General features: G+C 41.8%; 1 protein-coding gene across 2 annotated transcripts in view; it reads right to left on the bottom strand.

Moving 5' to 3' along the window:
• Positions 1-23,325, bottom strand: part of LOC121269082 (src kinase-associated phosphoprotein 1-like) — a 369,549-nt gene extending 346,224 nt beyond the window's left edge. For both annotated transcript variants that reach the window (XM_041173528.1, XM_041173527.1), the window contains exons 1-3: positions 23,051-23,325; positions 13,526-13,631; positions 4,403-4,428 (exon numbers count right to left, since the gene is read on the bottom strand). In XM_041173528.1, the coding sequence (XP_041029462.1) occupies positions 4,403-4,428; positions 13,526-13,631; positions 23,051-23,087 (169 nt within the window). In that variant the 5' untranslated portion in view covers positions 23,088-23,325. The remainder of the gene's footprint in view (positions 1-4,402; positions 4,429-13,525; positions 13,632-23,050) is intronic.
• Positions 23,326-23,538: the final 213 nt, after the last annotated feature.

The following is a 23,538-nucleotide window of genomic DNA, read 5'->3' on the forward strand; positions in this document are numbered from 1 at the left end:
ATAATATAATTTAATGAATCAGAAAACACCCATCTACATCTGAACCATAAAGCTTTGTTTTCCTGTCTCGGGCACATCTACATGGTGCTATAGCCTATCACTTCAGATGTCCAAGCAGCTTGCCACAACCCCTACTGATTTTCTCATGGCTGACAAGCTCCAGCACAAGTGGTTGCAATGGGCCCTGCCAAAGACTGCTCCAATGCACCTTTTTGCAGACTGTACTAGCGAGGAGAGGCAGCTTTTCAGGTACTGGTGGGATGTGCAAACAAGATTTCACCTTCATCTCCTTTTTGCCATTTTAAGCATCAATCCTTCCTCTGCAGATCAGAGATGTCTCATAACCATGTTTGGTCTCTCTGCCAATCTACATAAGGCAGTAGAAATGCTGCTGGAAAAAATTTGCAAGGAGTGGCCAAGAATCAACTTCTAGGGGTGGCCAGGTTCTCAGGTGGAAAGACTAGAGCAGAGCTGTGACAACTGCCCACAGATGGTGGAGTTGGACTTGGCCATCCTCTGCTTTAAATGGAGAATCCAGAACTGCCAACAATGATTTGTAGCAGCTATGCACTTCCATTGACAGCTCCCCAGGTTCAGTTCTGTCTGGCCAAGCAGAGCTTGGAGGGGGCTGTGTCTTCTTCCATGAGCTCCCACAGCTGTCCTGCCCACCACAGTGTTCACTTGTGCTGTGTCAATCCCATCTAGCTGTCTGTCCAGGAACCCACTTGCATTTATGCCCAAGCTGTGCATATGCCCCATAATTTATGCCTTTGGGCTCTGAAAAGTCATACAGGCTCAAAATGTTAACTGTTTCTCTCTCCACAGATGCTGCTGGACCCGAGTTTTTCCAGCATTTTCTGTTTCATGTTCAGTTATGGAGTTGTACAAAAATGTTGAAATGCAGATCATTGTATTTAATTAAATGAAGTTAGTTGTGTCTTGGAGATGGGAGTTGGTCACCTTGTTCCAAGTCACAACAATCTTGTCATCAGCTATGCTTGGGGGACGCTGATATGCAGCTAATTTCCAATGTTTCTTCCTCTGCTGGATAATGCACCATGATCTGCTTCTTGACCACTTCTTGGCACTCAGGAGTGGCTCCAAGGCATGTGAGTATCTATTAATCCAGTGAATTTATTGAGGATGGGGGAAAGTTAATCAGGCAACTGTACTGTTGATGTACATTTGAGGAAGGAGCTGGTATCATTTATGAATGTGTATGGAGAATTGTGTACTGATTGAGATGTTGTCAGATTATACAAGGATTGGGGAAGTGAGGAAGTACAGTGAAACAGAATTAGGCATGTGGCTGAAAGTGGAGCTGGTGAGAGAAATACTGTGATTAGAGTTATGTTTGGCAAGAGAGCCAGGCACACTACAGGGTCAAACTCAAAATGTTAGCCGCTGTGGAGAGAAAGACAGTTGTCAGACCTGCTGAGTTTTTCCAGCACTTTGCTTTTATTTCAGATTTCCATCATCTGCAGTATTTTGTCTTTATCTAAGTGAATCTGCAACTTTGTTTACTTTTTCTGATCTGGTAAAGTAATTGAGAAACCCCCAATAGTGGATCCAGGTACTCTGTCAAGCACTAGCTCACTTACTTCAGCCAATGCTGGTGGCAGGTTTTTTTTTGGGGACACACTGTTGGTAAAGACCCACTTCCCTGAACCCAATACATCCAGGGACCACTCATTAAATCAGACCTCTCCTCTTCATCTGTGAGCTGGGCCTTTAATAGAAGTGAAATTGCATTATGCAAGTTCACATCGTACCTGGTCACCTGTATTTAGAAATGTAAACATTCAAAAGGAAAAAAAAGGAAAAATTCAGCATCCCAGTGAAGTTGCCCATTCCTGTGTGTCCCACACCTCAGGCCGAGTTCATTAGTTGCACCTGGCAGCACTGTTAAAATTTAAAACGATCCCAGCTGAGGCTATCCCTGGACAAGCCTGAACCCAGAGTGGAACCCAGCTTGCTAGATCCTAACGTTTATCTGCTTGTTTAGATATGTGGAGAGTAGCTACTGAACAGAGTCACAGGAGTCGGCTGATGAACTTTTAAAAGCATAAAACATTTAACAAAATATGAACTTTATAAGGATAACTTATAAAAGCTATCTTAAAATGTTCACAGTAAGTACACAGTCCTTGTAAACCGAAAGGCACCCTATGGTCAGACACACCATACTCTGAAACCAAGTGATAGATGCCACAGTTGCTATGGATCTCACCAGCTCCCCCAGATGCTTGTCCCACAGTGAGTCAACCAGTCTCACTGAACTCTGGCTTTCACACAAGGGTTTCCAATTTCCATTCTTCCAAGAGCTCTCCTTGGAATCTTCTCCCAGAAACCTTCTGCAAGGGTTCACCTCCAGGGTGGCAAACTCTCCTTCTGATGTTCCTCTTCCCTGGGTCACCACATGCATCCAAGCTGTCTTCCACACGCACTCATCGACTCAACGTTAACAGTACACCACTGCGTCACATGCCCATAGCAAAGAGTTAGACTTTGTCATCTTTTTGCCTCTTGCAAGCTGTTCACTTTAAATCTGCTTTCTGCAGCTTGTCTGTAGCTCAAACTTGAGTTGCTCTCTGTCCCTCACTCTTAGCAGGATCTTTTCCAGATTCTTGTCCTTCTCTTCTCCCCCCACCCCCGCCCCGCCCGCCGCGCCCCCCCGCACCCCCCGCCAGTTTGCTTAGGACTTGCCCTGTTCCACTCCCCTGGATTTTGGAGTCTTTTCCTTAGCTTGGGACTAGCCATCTGTGTCCCCTTCTAGGTTGCTTCCCTGGCAGCCACCTTCAAAACAGCTGAGCTCAAACAGCTTCCAAAACAAACTGTTGTTCCTAGCTTTTTGGTATGGGGGACCACCTCTCTGGATCCCTGTTGCTATGCAACAGCACTTTTTTCTACTCATGTTCACTTAATTTCTCTTTAGAAATCATAAAACTCATTAGAAACGCAAGCCTAAAAAAATTAAAATGCAATTTGGCCTTTAACTGGTTCTGAAATACAAATCAAACAAAACATTAAGCTAAAACTCATTCCTAACACCCAAAAAAATACAAATACAACTTTCTTGAATTGTCTCTATTTCCCATAAAAGTTCTGTGGTACTCCTCAATTCTCAAATGATGGCCCTGCCAAGTGCTGATTTGTTAGCCTGAATGGTCTGTTTGTGCCATTTATCCTATCCCATCCCACGTAATGTAATCAAACTGTAGTGTTAAAAGGGGATCAGGCTTGATTTGCAGGGGAGTATATATACAAACTTGCCTTTACCTGCTTAGGCAAATATTGATCTTTTGGCATGTGTGTCAGATGCTGTCTCTGTACATGTGAATGGACACTCAAGGCTGCATTCAGTCCTACAGGATGCCAGAAAAACCAAACACTCCAGCAGAACAAACAAACATTGTGCAAGGGGATTTTACCCTCAATTCAGGCATGTCTTTCAACCCAACTTTTTATCTAAGAGTGATGCAGAAGATGCCTTTGCCTCACCAAGGAGGGAGTCAATGAGCTTAGTCTTTTGCTGCACTAAGCCACAGGCAGCATTGTGCAAGGAACACAGATCTATCTGCAGTTGGCTACACGTCCAAGGTGCCAGCTGTTTATGCTTCAGGAGCAGTTATGGTTGGCTTGAAACTGTCACTGGGGGCCATCTGATGTTCAAGCCAGAAGCCTGCACTATGCCTCAGCAGTCAGAGCCTCCAGGACAGCCAACTTGGTGGGAGTTAGTGTTGATCAATAGGACCCATTCTCTCCCATATTCTGCACTAAGCTTTGACAAGTTGAGCTGGACTTCCCCATGCCTCAGGCCATTGCATACAAACTCTGGCAGGCTGTCCAGCTCTCCTTAAGTTGTTAGAGGCCCATCAGCATTGTCTGTAACCTGGCCCTTCCAAGTCTGCAGGCTCATTGTGTTACCATAATTCAGCACATTGTAATTAGGTCTGTTATGCCTGGCTTTTATAAAAAAATTTCAGCCATGACCAATTCCTCCAAGCTAATTGCTTAGAGAATTTCCTACCTTCAGTGATGAGCAAGGGAGAGAGAACTGAGTGGGACAGAAGATTGCCTGCTTGAGTCCTTGCATTAAGTAATTTTTAACCCACATGTGTACACGTGAAATAACAAACTTGTGGTTTTCACAAGTTGGGGAAAATAAAAATCTTCCATTGGAACAGTAGGATAGGGATAGTATTGAGTGATGGGTTGAAGCACTATTGTAGAGGAGAAGCAGGCAGTTTTATTTTGCATCCAAATCATGTTCTACCTGATCCAGAATACTTGGTGCTTTACAGCCTGCATCAGCATCAACACCCCTCACTTGAAGCTTAAACTCAAGCAAGCAAAACATTTTCCAGTATCTCAAACTCAAGCTAGGTATTGCCTCGCTTACCTTTCAACTGAAATTCCTGTTGATATCTGTAAAAGAAAGAAAAAGTTCACTTTAGAAATAAAAGTCAATGATATTTTTCATTGTATTGTGTATCAAACAGGGTTCCCCCATTGCACCAACTCCTTTAACATCAGCACAAGGTTTTGGTTAGGGGACTTTTGCCCCTCCCCTATCCTTCTCGGTGCAGGCACCCAAACTGACCATTCCAACATCTAAAAAACACAGCAACCAATAGGATTATTCACCTGCCCAGGAACACTGGCACCTATTCAAATACAACCCTGACTGGCACAAACATGTTACTTCTGACCAGTACCATTTTTAAACTTGGCCTGAGGGTTATCCAAAGAAGTGCTTTTCCTCTAACAACCTTACCATAAACATACTTTTGAAACATTTCTCAATTTTACCCTTCCATGACCACACAGCCCTTAGGGTTCAAGAGGTAACCCATTACCTAAAGCTACAATTACCACCACAGAGAAAGGCAATGATTCCCATCTAGCATGGTGGACATGTATTTGGGTGAATTTATGGAAAAGGCACCATTTAACATAAATCAGTGAGCCATGAGTTTGGTAGGCATGCCCGTATAGAGATTCTCAGGCTAGTTTAACATGAGCTCAAAAAGACAGACACTGGGTTGCTCCACAGTTAGAGAATGGTTCAGACACGTGGAAATAGAAAATTGGTCTCAGCAAGTCATAACTGCACCCCACGATTGGTTCAATACCTTTTGGGAAGCAAACTTGCCACCCTTACTAGATCTGCATCCATGCAACTGATTAACTGCTTTATGAAACAGCCAAGCAAACTATTCAGTATAAAGCCACTACAAATAAAAATCCCTCAACAGCGGAGCATCACTGCATGAACTTGAGTGGCTCACCACCACCAGCTTCTCAGGGTAAGCTGGGGGATGGAAAATGAATGCCAGCTACAGTGAAAGTGTTCCTTTCTCATCTGAAACACAAAACTCACATGCAAACCAAGTGTCAAGTTGTGCAGGCAAGTTGGCTGAAAGACAAACAAAGTATTATTTAGGTTGGCCTTTTAATCTTTTCCCTTCAAATCTATTTCTTCCCCCTCCCCAATCAGCCAGTTTAGCTCACAGCTTCTTTTCATAGCTTTTTGGTTTATAGCCCATTGCCACCCTTGGGGCCCTTTCTCTGAACCCTTTCCAATGACTTGCAATCAAAAAAATAAATTAGACCTTTATGAAAAAATAAATTGCAAGCTGTATCACTTATGAAAGCATTCCACAGTGTCAGCATGAAAGCTGTTTAAAGACATACTTACACTACAAGCTACCAAAAGGTTGTGTTTTTTTTTAGTAAAGGTGCCAGGGCACTAACTGAAGCCTCTTTCTAGTACAATAAAAGCTATGAACTTCTCTGCACTATTATTGTTGGAACAAAGTCAGTTAATATGGTAGCCTTATAAAATTGTCACTGCTTTTGCTAGAAGCTCAATTGGACAGTCTGTACAGTACAAAAATAACCACACCAACCTTACCTCCTGTTCACTAACATTAAACATCAAATCACTTCTACATTTCAATGTCCAATTTCTTCAAGTCTTAACCCCCTTATAATTTCAAACAGGTTCTCTACTTAATGCTGCTGATCAGTTGAATGTAGCCAAACACCTCAAGGAACAAGCTGCAAACTCCAATTGGAGCATGATACAAGTCTGGTAGCAAGTACTCCAGAGTCAAGTAAAAAAAAATCAAATGGTTTGCAAAAGTATGTACGACAATTGTTAAGACGATGCTGAAATTGTAGCCTTTTGTTACTAAAAAATTATCTAAAAAAGTTACCATTAGCCCAAAACAAAAACAGAATTACCTGGAGAAACTCAGCAGGTCTGGCAGCATCGGCGGAGAAGAAAAGAGTTGACGTTTCGAGTCCTCATGACCCTTCGACAGAACTGAGTTCTGTCGAAGGGTCATGAGGACTCGAAACGTCAACTCTTTTCTTCGCCGATGCTGCCAGACCTGCTGAGTTTCTCCAGGTAATTCTGTTTTTGATTTCCAGCATCCGCAGTTTTTTGTTTTTACCATTAGCCCAATTGCTCTTACAAGCCTAGATTAAATATGTATATACTTGTCCACCATCTACCCAAAGCACAAGTCAGAAGTGTGATGGTTTGGATGAGAGCAGCTCAAACAACACCCAGAAGCTTGACACCATTCAGGACAAAGCAGTCCACTTGACTGGCACCCCATCCACCACCTTAAATATTCACTGCCTCCACCCCACTGACATACACATTGCTGCTACCATCTACAAGATGCACTGCAGCAACTCACCAAGGCTCCTTCAACAGCATCTTCAAAACTTGCAACCTCCTGCCTAGGACAAGGGCAGCAGATGAATGGGACACCACCACCACCACCACCAAGTTCCCCTCCAAGCCACACTACCCTAACTTGGAAGTATAATTGCTGTTCCTTCACTGTCACTGGGTCAAAATCCTGGAACTCCCTAACAGCACTGTGGGTGTACCTACACATGGACTGCCAGAGTTCAAGAAAGTAGCTCACCACCATCAAGGGTAATAAATGCTCGTCTAACCAGCACCGCTCACATCCCATAAACAAAAATAACCATTTAACTACTGCATCTGCAAGATTAGAGCTGTTATATGTTATATCTGGATGTCCATCACATCTGATATCGTGAAGAAAGGCAGTGAACTAGACAGGCCCAGGAAGAATGTATTCAGATGTTGGTTTGGTGGTAGCCATTTGCACCTTCACTTCAGTCATAAAGTCATGGGTTTAAGCCTACATGTGACTCCAGATCCACAGCAGTGTGGTTGACTCTTAAATGCCCTAGTGAGCCAGTTCTCAAGGACAATTAGGGATGGGCAATAAATGTTGGCCCAGCCAGCAATGTCCACATCCCATGAATGGAAAAACAAAAGCAAATTTGGACACTGATGCTGCACTGGAGAGATGACTGACCCTCCACATCCACAGCATGTCTAGAGCCATCCAAGCCCTATAATTCCCCCCCAAATCTCTTCTGTTAAAGCTCTCCTGGATCAAACATTTCCTTTGGCTCATCATGGATTTTCCAGATTATGCTTCTGTGAAACACTTTTGTACCACAATTTTGTTAGATGTTAGCAATACTAGCAAGGCAGTATTTATTGCTGCTCTATTTCCCTTGTGGCTGCCCTTAATGGCCTTGCACAGCAGAGTTACAACTTTTGTTTTAGACTTCATCTGCAAAGGAAGTAACATTATGGCAAGTTTACAGAGGCAGCTTCCATTGCAAATGTGAACATGGAGATTAGGGGCATAGGGCACCAGAATGGGGAGGAGGGGCATAGGTAATCCATTTACTAGTTAAATCTCCCATGGCATTGCTCATGAAGAGCAAGGATGCTTTGTTTGATAACAGGGATACTTGTGCGTGTGGGGATAATTGCAGCCACTAATTCACAATGTTAATAAGTTATATGAAATGGAGTTTAAGTGTTTGGGATTTTCTGGTGCCTTGGATTGGATTTTGTGAAAACTGCAAGTGAGTGGTTTCACTGGATATCTAGCATTTAATTTGTAATCTTACTGCACAGACCAGGATTCAAGTTAAGCCCATGTGCTCCATTCACTGATCTCATCCCAGACAATGAGAAGATTGAGAGTTAGCAACAATCCAGAGCAGATACTGCTTAGGAGGCCATTCAGCCCATTATGTCTGCTGCTAGCAAGAGGTAGCTACTGAATCCTGCTCCCTGTAAAATGTTTTCCCTTCAGCTTATTATCCAATTCACTTTGAATCTACTAATTCCACCATTTCAGATCATTAAAAGAAAAATCTAGTATTAGAACCAGGTTAGGAGAGATGAACTGACTCCTCTTGGTTAGTAGAGAATTTGAATTTTAAAAAAAGATGCGATATCGCCAGGTCAATGTACTTAATTGTTACACCAAGCCAGCCAGATTGAATGAACAAGTAATGAGTTCTATTAAAAACTCAGTAAAGATACAGAAATTAACAAGGTTTAAAGTGTATGAATATGCATAAAAACATACCCACAACTTCCCCAGACATGCACAAAATTTAAAACTGTCACAGGGTACCGGGCATTAAAACTTGGCCAAGTAAAAAAGTCAGAAAAACTGATGTATTATCCATATGCTTGTTCACAGCTAGTCATTTTGCATGGAGGCTGCTGGTACTTCAGTTTCATGCTGCAGTTGTGGCTGGTTGACTGTTTTCTCTTGAAAAGCAAGATTCAGTGGTGCCAAATTGGTATCCTCCTTAAAGGATATTGCCCCCATGAATTACCCTTTCAATCTGAGACTTGTGTCTGAGCTCTGTAGACTCTATAAAAGTAGCTTGGGCCTTCACAATGCAACTTAGCCCAGTGTCCTTTGTTTAGCACAAAATGTTCAATATACATCTCCAACAGATGACATTACAAATTAATATTCTATATAGCACATCATAATAAGTTCCTCATATCACTAACTTTGACAGTCACCTCACGCTCAATGCCCTTTGCACTGATCTTTCTGCCACTGACAATAGTTTCTCTTTGTTCCATCAAATTATTTTGCTCACAACAATCCCAGCTTGTGTGTGACTGAAGTCTCCTTTCCTGGCACCATTGTAGTAATCCTCCTCTGCAACCATGCCAGGGATTTGGCTTCCTTCCTGAAGTGCCACATGTAGAATTGAACACTACCCAAACAGAGCCCCAGGCTTTAGGATCACTTGGCTTTTTAAATAAAAAAGGGATTCTTGGCTTTAAACTATCATGAAAACTGATTACAGCCACAAATTACTAGGCATATTGAACTTCAGAAGGAAGATGGCTGATAATGTAAAGTGACAACTTTGTCAAATTCTTGTGGATATACTGACAGACCTGTCCTGAGGGGACATGGAATGTCGCACCTGAAAAGATGTCATGGCCTTCTTCAAGCAGAGACACTTGAAAAGGGAGATAGGCAAAATGCAAGAGACTGTGGAAACAGGCAAAGGCTGATTGCCACATCTCAGCAGTCATCTAAAATCCATCTCCTGTTGATTTATATCTCAATGGGTAAAATGGTCAGAGATCAAAGAAAACAGACTCTGGGCACAAGATATGGTTGCCCACCCACCCCCCCCCCCCACCCCCTTACAGGGATAGAGAAAAATGGGTTAAAAAGCTAGCAGCAGAACAGTGTTAGTATGCAAAGTGTGACAGCAAGACAACGACCAACTAGTCCCGCAGCATCGGCGGAGAAGAAAAGAGTTGACGTTTCGAGTCCTCAAACTCGAAACGTCAACTCTTTTCTTCTCCGCCGATGCTGCCAGACCTGCTGAGTTTTTCCAGGTAATTCTGTTTTTGTTTTGGATTTCCAGCATCCGCAGTTTTTTTGTTTTTATGACCAACTAGTCCCTCCTGCTGTTACAGGCGAAGTCTCTCTGTTGCTGGAAGAGAAGGCTTAGCAGAAGCCACAAATCAAAAAAGAAACAGCTTCTTCAGCCAACCTGCAGAACAAAGTGTCATCAAACCAGCTGCAAAACTGCTAATGTCAGTTCTACTGGAATCACCCAACTTAACTGTTGCAATATTTCACCATCTACGCCTCACAGACAAGCCAAAGACTGATTCGTATGTCCTCCAACTTTTATTCAGGCTCTTAACTTCAGTCCTGATGCACATGTTGCATTTTTATTAATTTTCTCCACCCCACCGGCCTTGGGTTTTCAGTTACTAAAAAAACTCTGACCTAAGAAAGCCTGGCTCCTAAAATAATAAATACATTTGGACTAGGCAAAAGTATCCATGGGGATGGGGGCGGGGGGGAGGATCCCTTTTAAAATTAACCTTGCTGTGACCAAGGACATTGGATAAAAAGGGGAACCAGCTCATTCCTCCTCACTTGGGAAAATAACAAAATTGGAGACCTTGCCTGGGGACCAGTTGCAACAAAACAATGTCTTTGACATGTCGTACTGTTTCCAGAGATGCATACACACCCTAAATCTGCTTCTGTACCCCTTCAAAATTATACCCAATTAGTTAATATTGCAGTTCTTCAATATAGCTAAGGTGGTGGTTGGGGGAGCAATGACGATTTCAGATTCTCCCATCTTAATTGGTACAAAATGGGAACCAGGTCATGTGCAGCAACAGTATCCAAGTGATACAAATTTAAAACTCACTTTTGTTATTGGCCTTTGGCAGCAGTGTGGGTAACAGATTCCCTACTTGAAAAAAATAATTGCACAAAAGAAAACACCTACTGGGGCTCAAATATGACATCCCACAGCCAAACAGCCCATCACCACTCAACAGCCCACATTTAAACAGAGGATGAGCAAGTGGGCAAGTTGAACAGCCTGTAGACCTGTATACAGCAAAGAGAGTTATCACCTTTAGGAGCACAGTAGAGGAAACAAAATACTAACACTGCCAATGTACCTAGTAGTCACAATTCTGTGCAAGTTAAAGTGCTAAAACATAAGTTCATCAAAATTATCAACCCACGCACAGAGGGTATCAATGTTAGACTAAGTGCTTCTCTAAAGCAACAGTGGTCATGGCCTGAGGGCTGGGTACTAATTCAAAAGACAACACATGCCTGGGATGTGGGCTTTGTCCCTGGCTAGTAATGACATGGTGTCATGAACCAAACACCTACAATTAATCCAGCCCAAATGTTAATGACTTCATCATAAGCTAGACATAGAAACTAGGAGCAGGAATAGGCCATTCAGCCCTTCGAGCCTGCTCCGCCATTCATTATGATCATGGCTGATCATCCAACTTGATAGCCTGCTCCCGCTTTCTCCCCAGATCCATTGATCCCTTTAGTCCCAAGAGCTATATCTAAATCCTTCTTGAAAACAAAATGTTTTGGCCTCAACCACTTTGTGGTAGCGAATTCCACAGGCTCACCACTCTCTGGGTGAAGAAGTTTCTCCTCATCTCAGTCCTAAATGGTCTACCCCTTATCCTCAGACTGTGACCCCTGGTTCTGGACTCCCCCCACCATCAGGAACATCCTTCCTGCATCTACCCTGTCTAGTCCTCTTAGAATTTATAGGTTTCTATGAGATCCCCCCCTCATTCTTCTGAACTCCAGTGAATATAATCATAACTGACTCAATCTCTCATGTCAGTCCCGCCATCCCAGGAATCAGTCTAGTAAACCTTCACTGCACTTCCTCTATAGCAAGAACATTCTTCCTCAGATAAAAAGGCCAAAACTGCACACAATATTCCAGGTGTGGTCTCACCAAGGCCCTGTATAACTGCAGCAAGACATCCCTACTCCCGTACTTGAATCCTCTTGCTATGAAGAGCAACATACTATTAGCCTTCTTTACCACTTGCATGCTTATCTTCAACGACTGGTGTACAAGGACACCCAGGTCTCGTTGCACATTTCCCTCTCAATTTAAAGCCATTCAGATAATAATTCACCTTTCTGATTTTGCTACCAAAGTGGATAACTTCACATTTATCCACATTATACTGCAACTGCCATGCCTGGCTCATGATGTCCACATGCCAAGAATTAATTTATTAAAATTGAAAACTGGACATCTGTTGACTCTTCCATTGAGAGGTCACTCTGGACAAAGACTTACTCTATTCCATGAGCAAAATTGTAAGCACGTAATGTAGTTTTATTGCAGAGGTAAAAATCTCCCCCCTCGTTTTCTAATATTTTAATAATGGGAAATGCATTAAACACACCTTGCTGAGGACCGTAACACAGTCATGGCTATGGAAACAAAGTCAACAGGAACAAGCATTTCAGCAAAAGCAATGCACCTAGCAGCAATGGACTCTGATCTGAGCACCAGATAGGAGTTCCTGTGGTGGATGTGGACAGGAGGAAGTCATGCAAAGTTTAGCAATTAAAAAAGTAAACCATTGACTTGGTGATGCATATGAAAATTAACTGCTGTCTCACATTGAAGTCCCTAATTCAATACAATGCATGTCCATAGTGTCCTTAAATGTAGGAAAATAATCCATAGCATTCACAAGAGTGTAAAATCAGACAAGAATTGATAGAAGGAAGGGTATTGATTGCTGTTCTACATTGAAGACAACCAACTAGTAGTATTATTTCAAATCTTCATTCATTACCAATTTGGCAGCACTACTTGTGTGTGAGCATGTAATATATAACTTTTACCCATACTGAACTTCATTTGACACTTCTGCACTTAAGTTGACTCATTTTATAGTTCAGCTGTCAATATTTCCCCTTCCCCCAGTTTGCCTTTGTTGAATTTTACTCAGGTGTATGTCAGGAGCAAATGTGTTTAAATAAATAAAAGTATCTGTCACTTGAACATCATTTTTGAGGTGCTAGAATGCCAGAAGGCATAGGCAGGTTTAGGCATGGACAAGAGGCATTGAAAGGCTGGATAGTGAGATTTGTGGAGCTGAGCTGTTCTGTTATCAACATGTTGCTCACTGTGCTTTAGAGCAACTTGACCTCTGTCAAGAGACAAAAACCAGAGTACAGAACCAATTCTCTAGGAAGAAAAAAACTGAGGGTGACCCACAAAGTCTTTAAATTCATGCAGGGGTTTAATAGGGAAATCACAATATTGATCAAGATGTTTCCACTGTGGGGAAATCCAGCACTGAGCAATCACAAATATAAGATAGTCACAAGTAAATCCCAATGGAGAATTCAGGAGAAACTCCTTTACTCAAATGTAGAACTTACATAGTAAACCAAATAGCATTGCCACATTTGAGGCGAGTTGTAGAGTACAACGAAAAAAAATGTAAATATAGAGTGGAAAGGGCTCACATGAGGCTTAAAACGACAGCATAGATTAGTTGGGCCAAATGGCCTGTTTTGTGCTGTAAATTCTGTGCTTCAAGTTCTATTAATTCAGCAGAGAGCAGGCAAGAATGAGAGGCAGCACCACAGATTCATCAGCTGTTGTATATTCACAGTTAAAGGGAACCCTCCCCACCCCATTTTCCACCAAATGGCAACTGGCATATTTGTGGTTTCTGCTGCTGCAAAACAAAAGGGGGATTTTGGGTCATAACAACCCCACCCATAGTTATCAATCTTAGGCCGCAAGCTACTTACATAGAGTGACAAGTCAGTTTACCATGAAGCATTCCACTTACTTGTGTTTCACCAGATGGAAGCCTTCTATGAGTGCTTCTCTTTTCTCCTTTGCCTTTTTGCTAAGCTTTTCACCATGTAGAACTTCACCTATAAAATATTCAGAGTCTGGCCAGAGGGAGAAAAGAAAAATTCAAGAGTTTGTGGTAGTCGCTTAACATGTGCCAGTTTAAGATAGCAAATTGTTGATTTAATCAAAATATATATAGTGCGTGCCTTTGACAATGTCTCAAAGCACTTAACAGCCAATGAAGTTCACTCAAGTGTAGTCACTGTTGTAATGCAAGAAAAGCAGCAGCCAACTTGTACACAGCAAGCTCCCACATGACCAGACTATTGTTTTAGCGGTGATGTTGTTTGAGGGGTACTGACCTTTTTTTCTACTGGAGAGAGTACATTTCTCCTTATTCAGTCCACTAAAACAATTATTTTGAATACGTCTATCAAATCTCCTCTGCTATATGGCCAATTACCCCACTACACTAAGTGGCCGTGCACGCATTGGCACCAGAGGGCAGCCAGTGTCAGTCAAATCAACTACAGAAAATAGCAACTTCAGAAAGAAGGACAACTAGTTTACTAAATAATCTATTAAATTAATAAAGTGGTCATGGGAACAGTTCAATGAATTGCCTTTCAGCAGGAGTGCAGGCCTGGACAGATCAGTCCTTTAAGTCACTGTCTTGGGTGCACATAATATATATTATTGATGTTGAGAATAAAGAAGTTATTTCAAATGAACAATTAAACAAGCCAGAAACAAATTTAACACATTCAGATGACAGATGTGGATAAAAATGTTTATAACAGGACAGCTGCAACTGATGGAAGAACATAAATGCATAGATGCTACATTTTCAAGTTGGATTAACCCAAGCCATGGAGCAGCAATCATGACATTCTCAGGATGTGGGTGTCACTGGCATGGCGAGCATTTATCACACATCCTTAATTACCCTAAAAGGGGTGGGTTTTCTCTAAAGTGGTGGATCAAAGTAGCCAACTGAGCAATTGCCAGCCCACTTCAGATGGCAGTGTAAAAAACTCAAACACATGGTATGACTGTTTTAGCTCTCCTTCACTCCCCTTGTAAAGAATCCCAACTGGCCTAAACCCTTTCCATTCACTATTGTGCAGAATCCCAATGAGCCCAAGTCCTTTCCCAGTGACTTCTACTGCACAATTCCAGGTGGCTCAGATCCCTGGCTATTCACTTAAGCAGGAAAGAGTTCTGACCCAAACACATTTAAACATTTATATCCTGGTCCATTTGCCAAGTACTTAATGTTCACTTCACTAAGCACAGTCAATCCACTTGAGAAAAAAAATCTCCCAATGTATACAAAATTTTTTTTAAAAGTGTTTTTAACTCAATGTATTTTTTGGACCAAGTTGTGGAAGAATGACTAAATTATTCCAGTATAAAGATTTGCAAATCAATTTTATTTTTAGTTGAAATTTGCACAAACAAATATTTATCCAGGCACAGTATTTTTGTAAATTAAGCTGCAAGATTGCCAAGTTTCAGAGTTATGTTAAAAAACACAGGAGACCAGCAGAGTGGTTTAGATGCTGGCCTGTTGCCTTGTTTCAAACCTAGGTCTGGTGATCAGATTGATGGGATAAAGCAGGCAAGGAATGTATTTTGAAAGGCAGACAGTTTGAAATTGTGATGATTCCACCCAAGAGAGTTTTGGTTAGGCCAGCAGTACAAAGCCTGCTGAGAAGATTGTAAGAACCCATCTGTGGCATTTGCCTCATAGCTGGGGGCTAACAGCTTAGTATCAGGAAGAGATTTTTAGCTGGGTCAGTGCTTGAAAGTATGGGACAAGGGAGTTAAGTAACTGGAGGCAGACCAACACCTCAATTTTGCCAGTGCGATGACTAGTATGTTGCTAGAAGGTGACCGAGGTTGGAAAATTGACTATACTTCCAAGTATTTCATTGGTTGTAAAAGCACTTCCAGACTCCGATGATCATGAAGAGTACTATATAAATGAAAATCCTTATTTGCACTAATTTAGGGGCTCCTGCACTTCATATATTATCTGGAGTGTCCCCCTCTGAAAGGGCTTTCATCAGAGATAAGGAAAAATGTGACTGGAATAAATTGAAGCTAACATTTCATGCGGTTAAGTACAGCTGAAACTGTTACTTTGCCTCATGTCTAAGGAGTGGTTAATAAGCATCCAGAAGTTTCACTCAGAAGTGAAATGCCTTTACATTAGAGCCACTTTCCATAATAGAAATTGATCAGGTCAAACCGTGCACTGAGACTGTGCAATCCTTCTTGTGGAATGTTATTCTTGGTTAATTAAATCAAATTCATTGGGAAGAGTGCAAGAAGGAAAGTCTAGCATTGTCTCCTCCACCCAACTATCTTCAGCTGCTTCAATGACCTTCCTTCCATCATAACATCAGAAGTGGGGATGTTCACTGAATATTGTGCAATGTTCAGCACCATTCACGACTCCTCAGAAACTGAAGTAGTCCACATCCATATGCAACAAGACCTGGGCAATATCCAGGCTTGGACTGACAAGTGGCAAGTAACATTCATGCCACACAAGTGCCAGGCAATGACCACCTCCAACAGGAGAGAATCTAACCATCACCCCCTGACATTCAATGGCATTACCATCGCCTAATTCCCCCACTATCAACATTCTGGTGTTACCATTAACCACAAGTTGAACTGGACTAGCCATATAAATACTGTGGCTACAAGAGCAGGTCAGAGGCTAGGAATCCTGCAGAGATTCTCACCTCCTGACTCCACAAAGCCTGTCCACCATCTACAAGGCACAAGTCAGAAGTATGATTGAATACTCTCCACTTGCCTGGATGAGTGCAGCTCCCACAACCCTCAAGCAGCTCCACTCTATCCAGGCCAAAGCAGCCCACTTGACTGTTTCTGGAAGAGGTGCCATTCACTCTTTCCACCACTAAAACAGTGGCAGCAGTGTGTGCCATCTACAAGATGCACTGCGGAAACTCAACAAAGGCTCCTTAGATAGCACCTTCCAAGCCCATGACTTCTACCATCTAGAAGGACAAGGGCAGCAGATACCTGGGAACACCACCACCTAGAAATTCTCCTCCAAGCCACACACTATCCTGACTTGGAAATATATTGCCATTCCTTCATTGTCACTAGGTCAAAATCTTGGAACTCCCTCCCTAACAGCACTATGGGTGTACCTACACCATATGCGCTGCAGCAGTTCAAGAAGGCAGTTCACCACCACCTTCTGATGGCCAATTAGAGATGGGCAATATTGCTGGCCTAGCCAGCATACCCACATCCAACTCTTTTCATTTTATTGGATGATAGAAACAGAATGAGATAACGTTTTGAGATAGAATACAAAAGTTCAAAGTCAGAAGTTGTGTTCAATCCTCATCGAGACTGAGCACAAAATCTACGCTGACAGTGCAATATGAAGGCAGTGCTACACTGGTGTTGCCATGCTCAGAGGGGGATGTTAAACCAAAGTTCTTACTCTCAGATGGAAATAAGAGATCCCATGACACTATTCAAGAGCAGAGGAATTCTCCTGGCCAATATTTATCACTCAGCCAAATAGATTCTGGCAATTACTGTTCGTGGAACCTTGCCATGCACAAATTGGCTGCTGAGTTTTCTAAAACATGACTACTCTAGTTAATTGGTTGTAAAACACTTTGGAATGTCCCAAGGATGTGAAAGGTCCTGTAGAAACGAAAGTTGTCTTCACAATAAACTTTCTTTGCATTTAAAAAAAACCTCAAACTTTCCAAATAAAAAAAGGTGACACCTGCTCAGCTTGGACGTTGCTGCTCGAAGCTACTTGGATTACCAGGGTTATCCCACTGTAAAATCTAATTAATTACAGCTCTGATAATAGAAGAATAAATGCAGCGCTGGTCACTACATTGTGATTGGAAATAGCTTCATGTCAAGAGCCAGAACAAAAGCATGACACCAGGATAGCTATACCCTTCACTCCCTCTACATTTAGGCACAGTGGTAAGGACAATAAACTTACATATCTATAGCATCTTTCACAACACCACAATTTCTTCATTGGCTGTTCAGTGCTGACAACAACATAGCCAGCTCCACAAACAGGGAATAAATCACTAGGTCATCTGCTTTGGATTGTTTGAGGGATAAACGTTTGGGGAAAACATATAACTCCATGAAAAAAAAAGGTGAAGAAAGAGAGAGTATGTGAGCACATTAACGTGAGTGTGTAAAACAGATGAGGGTTAAAATTGGTCAGTCATAATGAAAGTAGGAGAGCAAGAAACAAGAGACCAAATCAAAAAAACTTACACAAAGTCAGAAAGATTTGATCAGTGATATGTTTGAAATTACCAGTGTTCTGCTCTCTCAGCTCACTGAGCGTCTTGTTGTGCAGTCAGCAAGCAGAGCATAGCCAACTGCACAGGCAGCTGTTACAGCAAGCTGCAAATGTCTTTCACTCTGCAGAGATCAAGAAACAGAACACCACTAACACTTCAAAAATATACTGGTGAAGTTTCCTGTCAAAAAAGCATCATCCCTGAATTACCACAAACATTTCAAGATTCAGAGTATATGCAGTTTACTCTCCCCGCCCAACAAAATCAACCTAGTCACTGAAAACATATTTCCGTGACATTCACTACTGGCTCAATTTTCAGCCACAGAAATTTGTAACTGTTCAATGAAACCCCATTAATGTATGAAAACAACCCATCACAAAATCAACAGGAAGTACATACCTGCCAATGATCAGGGCTCAGTAAAATCAATTGTTTTTTCTTCGCAAGCGTCACACAACTCATGAGGCAGTAATAAATTATTATAAAGCAATTTCAGTATTAAAACATGGTGATACTTGATGTGCACTTGACTGCCATTTGTGGGAACTTGACTGCCATTTGTGGGAACTTGACTGCCATTTGTGGGAACTTGCTGTCCACAAGTTAGCTGCCATATTTCCTACATTCCAACAGTGGCTACACTAAGTGTACACTTTGGGACATCATTAGGTTGCAAAAGGTTCTCCAAATGCAAATGGATTCTTTGGGAAAATTAAGAGGTCTTGCCCAAAGCTTGAGCCTTGCATTCTGTCTCAGTGCAGAGGTGAATGCCAAATAATAGCCTGAACGCATCATGTGACACTTGGACTACAATTCACAGGATGCATTTGTGCCAATGAGAATCACACTGATTTTCATTTCCAAATCAGACCATCCTCTTCACCAGCTTGCTGCCCAAACAATGAAAGTGAAAATGATTTGTTCCCAGTGCTATTAAGCAACATACTTATTTTAAATCAAAATACTGCAGATGCTGGAAATTTGAATTAACAGAAAACCTCAAGTCTGACAGCATCTGTGGAGAGAGAAACAGAGTTAACATCAAGTCCATATGACTCTTCCCTGCTGAGGTTTTCCAGCAGTGTGTGTTTTTATTTATGCTAATTTTAAATTTCAACACCCATTGGAATTCCCAATCTCCTGGAACCTTTGTGTCTCTCGCATCTTTGAGAGAAGTGTCACATGACACCCTCAATCATAAAACACCAAAGCATATATCCACCCCAACCACAATCTTGAAGCTAGTAATTTTCAAGCATCTGCCAATCTGCAAACAGCAATTGAACAAAAACTAATAGCCACCATTAAAATTAATTGTGGAGTGTTAGCTTTCATCTCAAAAGGAACAGGGTCAAAAATATGTCACCATTGCTCTGGTTAGACCCTATCTGAAGGGTCTGCACACTGCACTTCAGGAAGGGGATATTGATCTTAAAAAGTACAGAACAGATATGGGACCAAAAGGGTTAAGGACGGGGTGCAAAGAATAGGTTAATTTTGCTGAGCACAGAACATCAAGGGTAATTTAAATTGAGGTGCTAGAAATGATTAAACAACTTGATAGGATAGATAGAGAAACAGGATAGAGAGAGAGAGAGAGAGAGAGAGAAAAAGAGAGACAGAAACAGAACTATTCTTCTACTAGAAGAGTCCAGAACAAGAGGACATGACCTTTATAGCTAGTCTGGTGATGTCAGGATGCGCTTCTTCATGCAAAACATTGGAAATCTGGAACACTCCCTCAAAAAGCTGAGGAGCTACAGTCAATTGAAATTGTCAAAATGACTAATAAGTGTAAAGGTTACAGAACAGAGGCAAGTAAATGGAGTTATGATACAGATTGACCAGGTTCTAACCCTAAGGGCAGTACAGGCTTGAGGGGTTGAATCCTGTTTCTACGTACTCCAGCATCAGCATGATTTTTCCCGCAAGAGCAAAAAAGCATGTATAAACTCTCACCATGTAGCAGAATAATGAATTGTGTATCACCTTAAACGCAAAAAGCATACTATTGGCATGATTTTTTAAAATATAATGGACATATAGCTGATGTTTCAGATGAATTCTGATCAGTTTGCTCAGATTAGAGCATCTTTCAGTACAAGTATCTGCTGTATATTTTCAACATTGTTTTCATTTTTAGGACAGGATGTCTGGTGATTGGTCTGATTCAATAGCCCACAAGGGAAATGATTCAGACAGCCGTGTAGGGAAACCCTCCAAATATTGAAATCCTGTGGACAATCCCTTTCCCAACTTTGGAAAAAATATAAATGTCAATACCCAAAAGTAAACCAAGCTAGAATATATAAACCCATTGCATCAAAAGCCAATTACAATAGTGTAGAACAGAATTCTTGCAATACTGCCCACAGCATGTTCAAGTCTTTTGACTTCACATATCCAGGGACAATATTAGGACTATGCCATATCAATCCCCTCCACCTCACCCCCAAGCTAGTCAAGGGCTCCAAACAGAGCCAGAACCAATAGAACATCTACACAGTGATAAGACAGCCAATCCCCATCAATTATTTTTAGATTTTAAAAAACAGTTCTGATCTGGGAACACTGGCTGAAGAGGGTGATCAAGGCAGATTTAAAAGATTAGATAAATACCGGAAAAGGAAATGTCTACAGGGCTTTGCAGGAAGGACGGTTAACTGAATAGCTGTCAAAGAGTTAGCAACAGGTAGTGGGCCAAATGGCCTCCTTTCATGCTGCATCTTTCTATTCAAATTTTTTTTTAAAAATCTTCAAATTCATCTGCCAGTTTGCACCAGTTTAAGAAGGTAATGTTAGTGTCAGTAATTAAATGCAAGATTCTTCAAATCCAACTTTTACAAGGGAACCCTCAGCAGGAAATGACTCACCACTTTAGGATCAATTAGCCACTGGTCAAATCCATCACTAAGACTCCACTGTATGGTTATCACACTATAGCGTCAGAGTCCACAGCACAGAAAAGGGCCCTTTGGCCCATTGAGTCTGTGCCAGTCAAACAAATACGTAACTATTCTAATCCAATTTTCCAGCACTAGGCCCATAGCCCTGTATGTCATGGCATCACAAGTGCACATCCAAATACTTCTTAAATGTTATGAGGGTTCCTGCCTCTACCACCCTTTCAAGCAGTGAGTTCCAGATTCCCACTACCCTCTGGGTGAAAAAAAATTCTTCCTCACATCCCCTCTAAACCTCCTGCCCCTTACCCCTTATCTATGCCCCCTAGTTATTGATCCCTCCACCAAGGGAAAAAGTTCCTTCCTGTTTACCCTAAGTATACCCCTCAAACTTTATACACCTCAATCATGTCCCCCTCAAATTTCCTCTGCTCCAGGGAAAATCTCTCCTCATAACTAAAACACTCCAGCTCAGTCAACATCCTGGTAAATCTCCTCTGCACTCTCTCCAGCACAATCATATCCTTTCTATAATGCAGATTCCAGAATTGCACGCAATACTCTGGCTGTGGCCTACCAGCATTTTATACAGTTCCAGCATAACTTCTTATATTCTATGCCTCAGCTAATAAAGGCAAGTATCCCATATGCCTTCTTAACCACCTTATCTACCTGTCCCACTACCTTAAAGGACCAGTGGACATGTACATCAAGATCCCTCTGATCCTCAGTGCTTCCCAGGGTCCTACCATTCATCGTGTATTCCTGTGCCTTGTTTGTCCTGCCCAAGTGCATCATCTTCACACTTATCTGGATTAAGTTCCATTTGCCACTGATCAGTCCGTCTGACCATCCCGTCTATTCCCTCCTGTAATCTAAGGCTATCCTCCTCACTATTTACCACCCCACCAATTTTCGTGTCATCCGCAAACTTACTGATCAACCCTCCTACATTCAAGTCCAAATCGTTTATATAAACACACACCACAAAACAGCAAGGGACCCAACACCGATCCCTGTGGAACCCCACTGGACACAGGCATCCAGTCACAAAAACAATGATCACCCTCTGCTTCCTGCCACTCAGCCAATTCTAGATCCAATTTGCCTTGGATCCCATGGACTCTTCACTTTGTTATTAATCTCCCATGTATGACCCTATCAAAAGCCTTGCTGAAATCCAAGTAGACTACATCAAATGCATTGCCCTCATCTACACACCTGGGCACCTCTTCAAAAAATTCAATCACATTGGTCAGACATGACCTCCCCTTAACAAAACCATGCTGACTGTCCTTGATTAATCCCTGCCTCCCCAAGCGTAGATTAATTCTGTCCCTCAAAATTGCTTCCAATAGTTACCCCACCATTGAGGTTAGACTGACTGGCTTGTAGTCCCCTATGTACCCAAGAGTTGTTAAACTTCTCATCTTTGCTTTCTAAACCTTCTACAACCTCACCCCATCTATTTCTGCAACTGCACTCCAAGATCACTTGCTTAATTCTGACCTCTTTCACATCCCAATTTTAATCACCCCAGCATTGGTAACTACACCTTCAGCCACCTGGGTCCTAAGCTTTGCAATCCCCTTCTCTAAACCTCACCATCTCTCTAACATCCTTAAAACCTACATCTCTGACCAAGCTTTGGGCCACCTTTCCCAGCATCCTCATGTAGCTCAGTGTCAAATTCCCCCTGGTAACACAGTGTAAAATCTCACAAAAGGCAGTACTTTAAGTGCAAGTTATTGTAGAATTTCTTTATTGATCTGACTCCATTTTGGAAACTCTCCGCCCCCCAGCAAAAAAACCAACAACCACCCACAGGCAAGAGTTTTCATTATGCCCCTGAGAGACCATGTAAAATGAACCAATCCAAATGAGCCCCCCCCTCCCAACAAGAACACTTAAATAAATTGGTAAACTGCCAGCATTGAATAGTGACCTTGTTGGAACCATTATAAAAAGAGATAATTTTCAACCAAACATTAAAACGCAAAAAAATAGTCACTACGCTTCCGGAAGGGAAGTGGAAAGCTGGGCATGTTAACCGCCTCCCTCTCCCCTCCAAGAAAAAGAAAAACATTCGTCTCTTCAGTCACAAAGTAGACCACTCCCCCCTCCCAAAAAGTATTTAACGAGCAATTCTATCAATACGTACAAGGTGCAAACTGTCTTAGTTTGGGGGGGAATACAAGGAAAATTGCTTTGTCCTGATCCGAATAAAGGACCAGAATTTAACAAATGAATTGCAATTTCAGATTAGAACGTTACCTTCCAACAATCTCCTGATCTCCTCGGGGATAGCCATAGTTTAGGGACCGTGCGTCCGGGATGGTTACAACGCGGTAGTTAATTTTGTTTCTAGGTAGTGGAAAGTGAAGTAAGCAGGATAGATCTTGTTAGGGTGTTAAAAACTGGAACGGTTTTACATAAACTTTGTAAGCAAGCTGTGTTATATATACTAGAATTTAAAAAAACAAAGTGAAATTGACTAAATGTGTCCCCTTGTGTGTTTCAGGTGCGTCTGCAAAGGATTCAATGCAAAATGCACGTTGCTAATTAATAAAACCGGAATTGGCAGATCCAACCACTTCAGACGCAGCTACCGAAATTATCCGCTTTAAAGCGACACGGCCTTTGTGAAAAATATATGTTGCGCATTTTTTTTGCACGCCAGACACAAGGATATAATTATTGTGTCGAAAACCCATTGCATTAGAAATCTGTTGTTATTTTGCTTGAAAGGACAATTTGTATTT

Source organism: Carcharodon carcharias, chromosome 23 (assembly GCF_017639515.1).
Source record: "Carcharodon carcharias isolate sCarCar2 chromosome 23, sCarCar2.pri, whole genome shotgun sequence".
NCBI classification, from domain to species: domain Eukaryota; kingdom Metazoa; phylum Chordata; class Chondrichthyes; order Lamniformes; family Lamnidae; genus Carcharodon; species Carcharodon carcharias.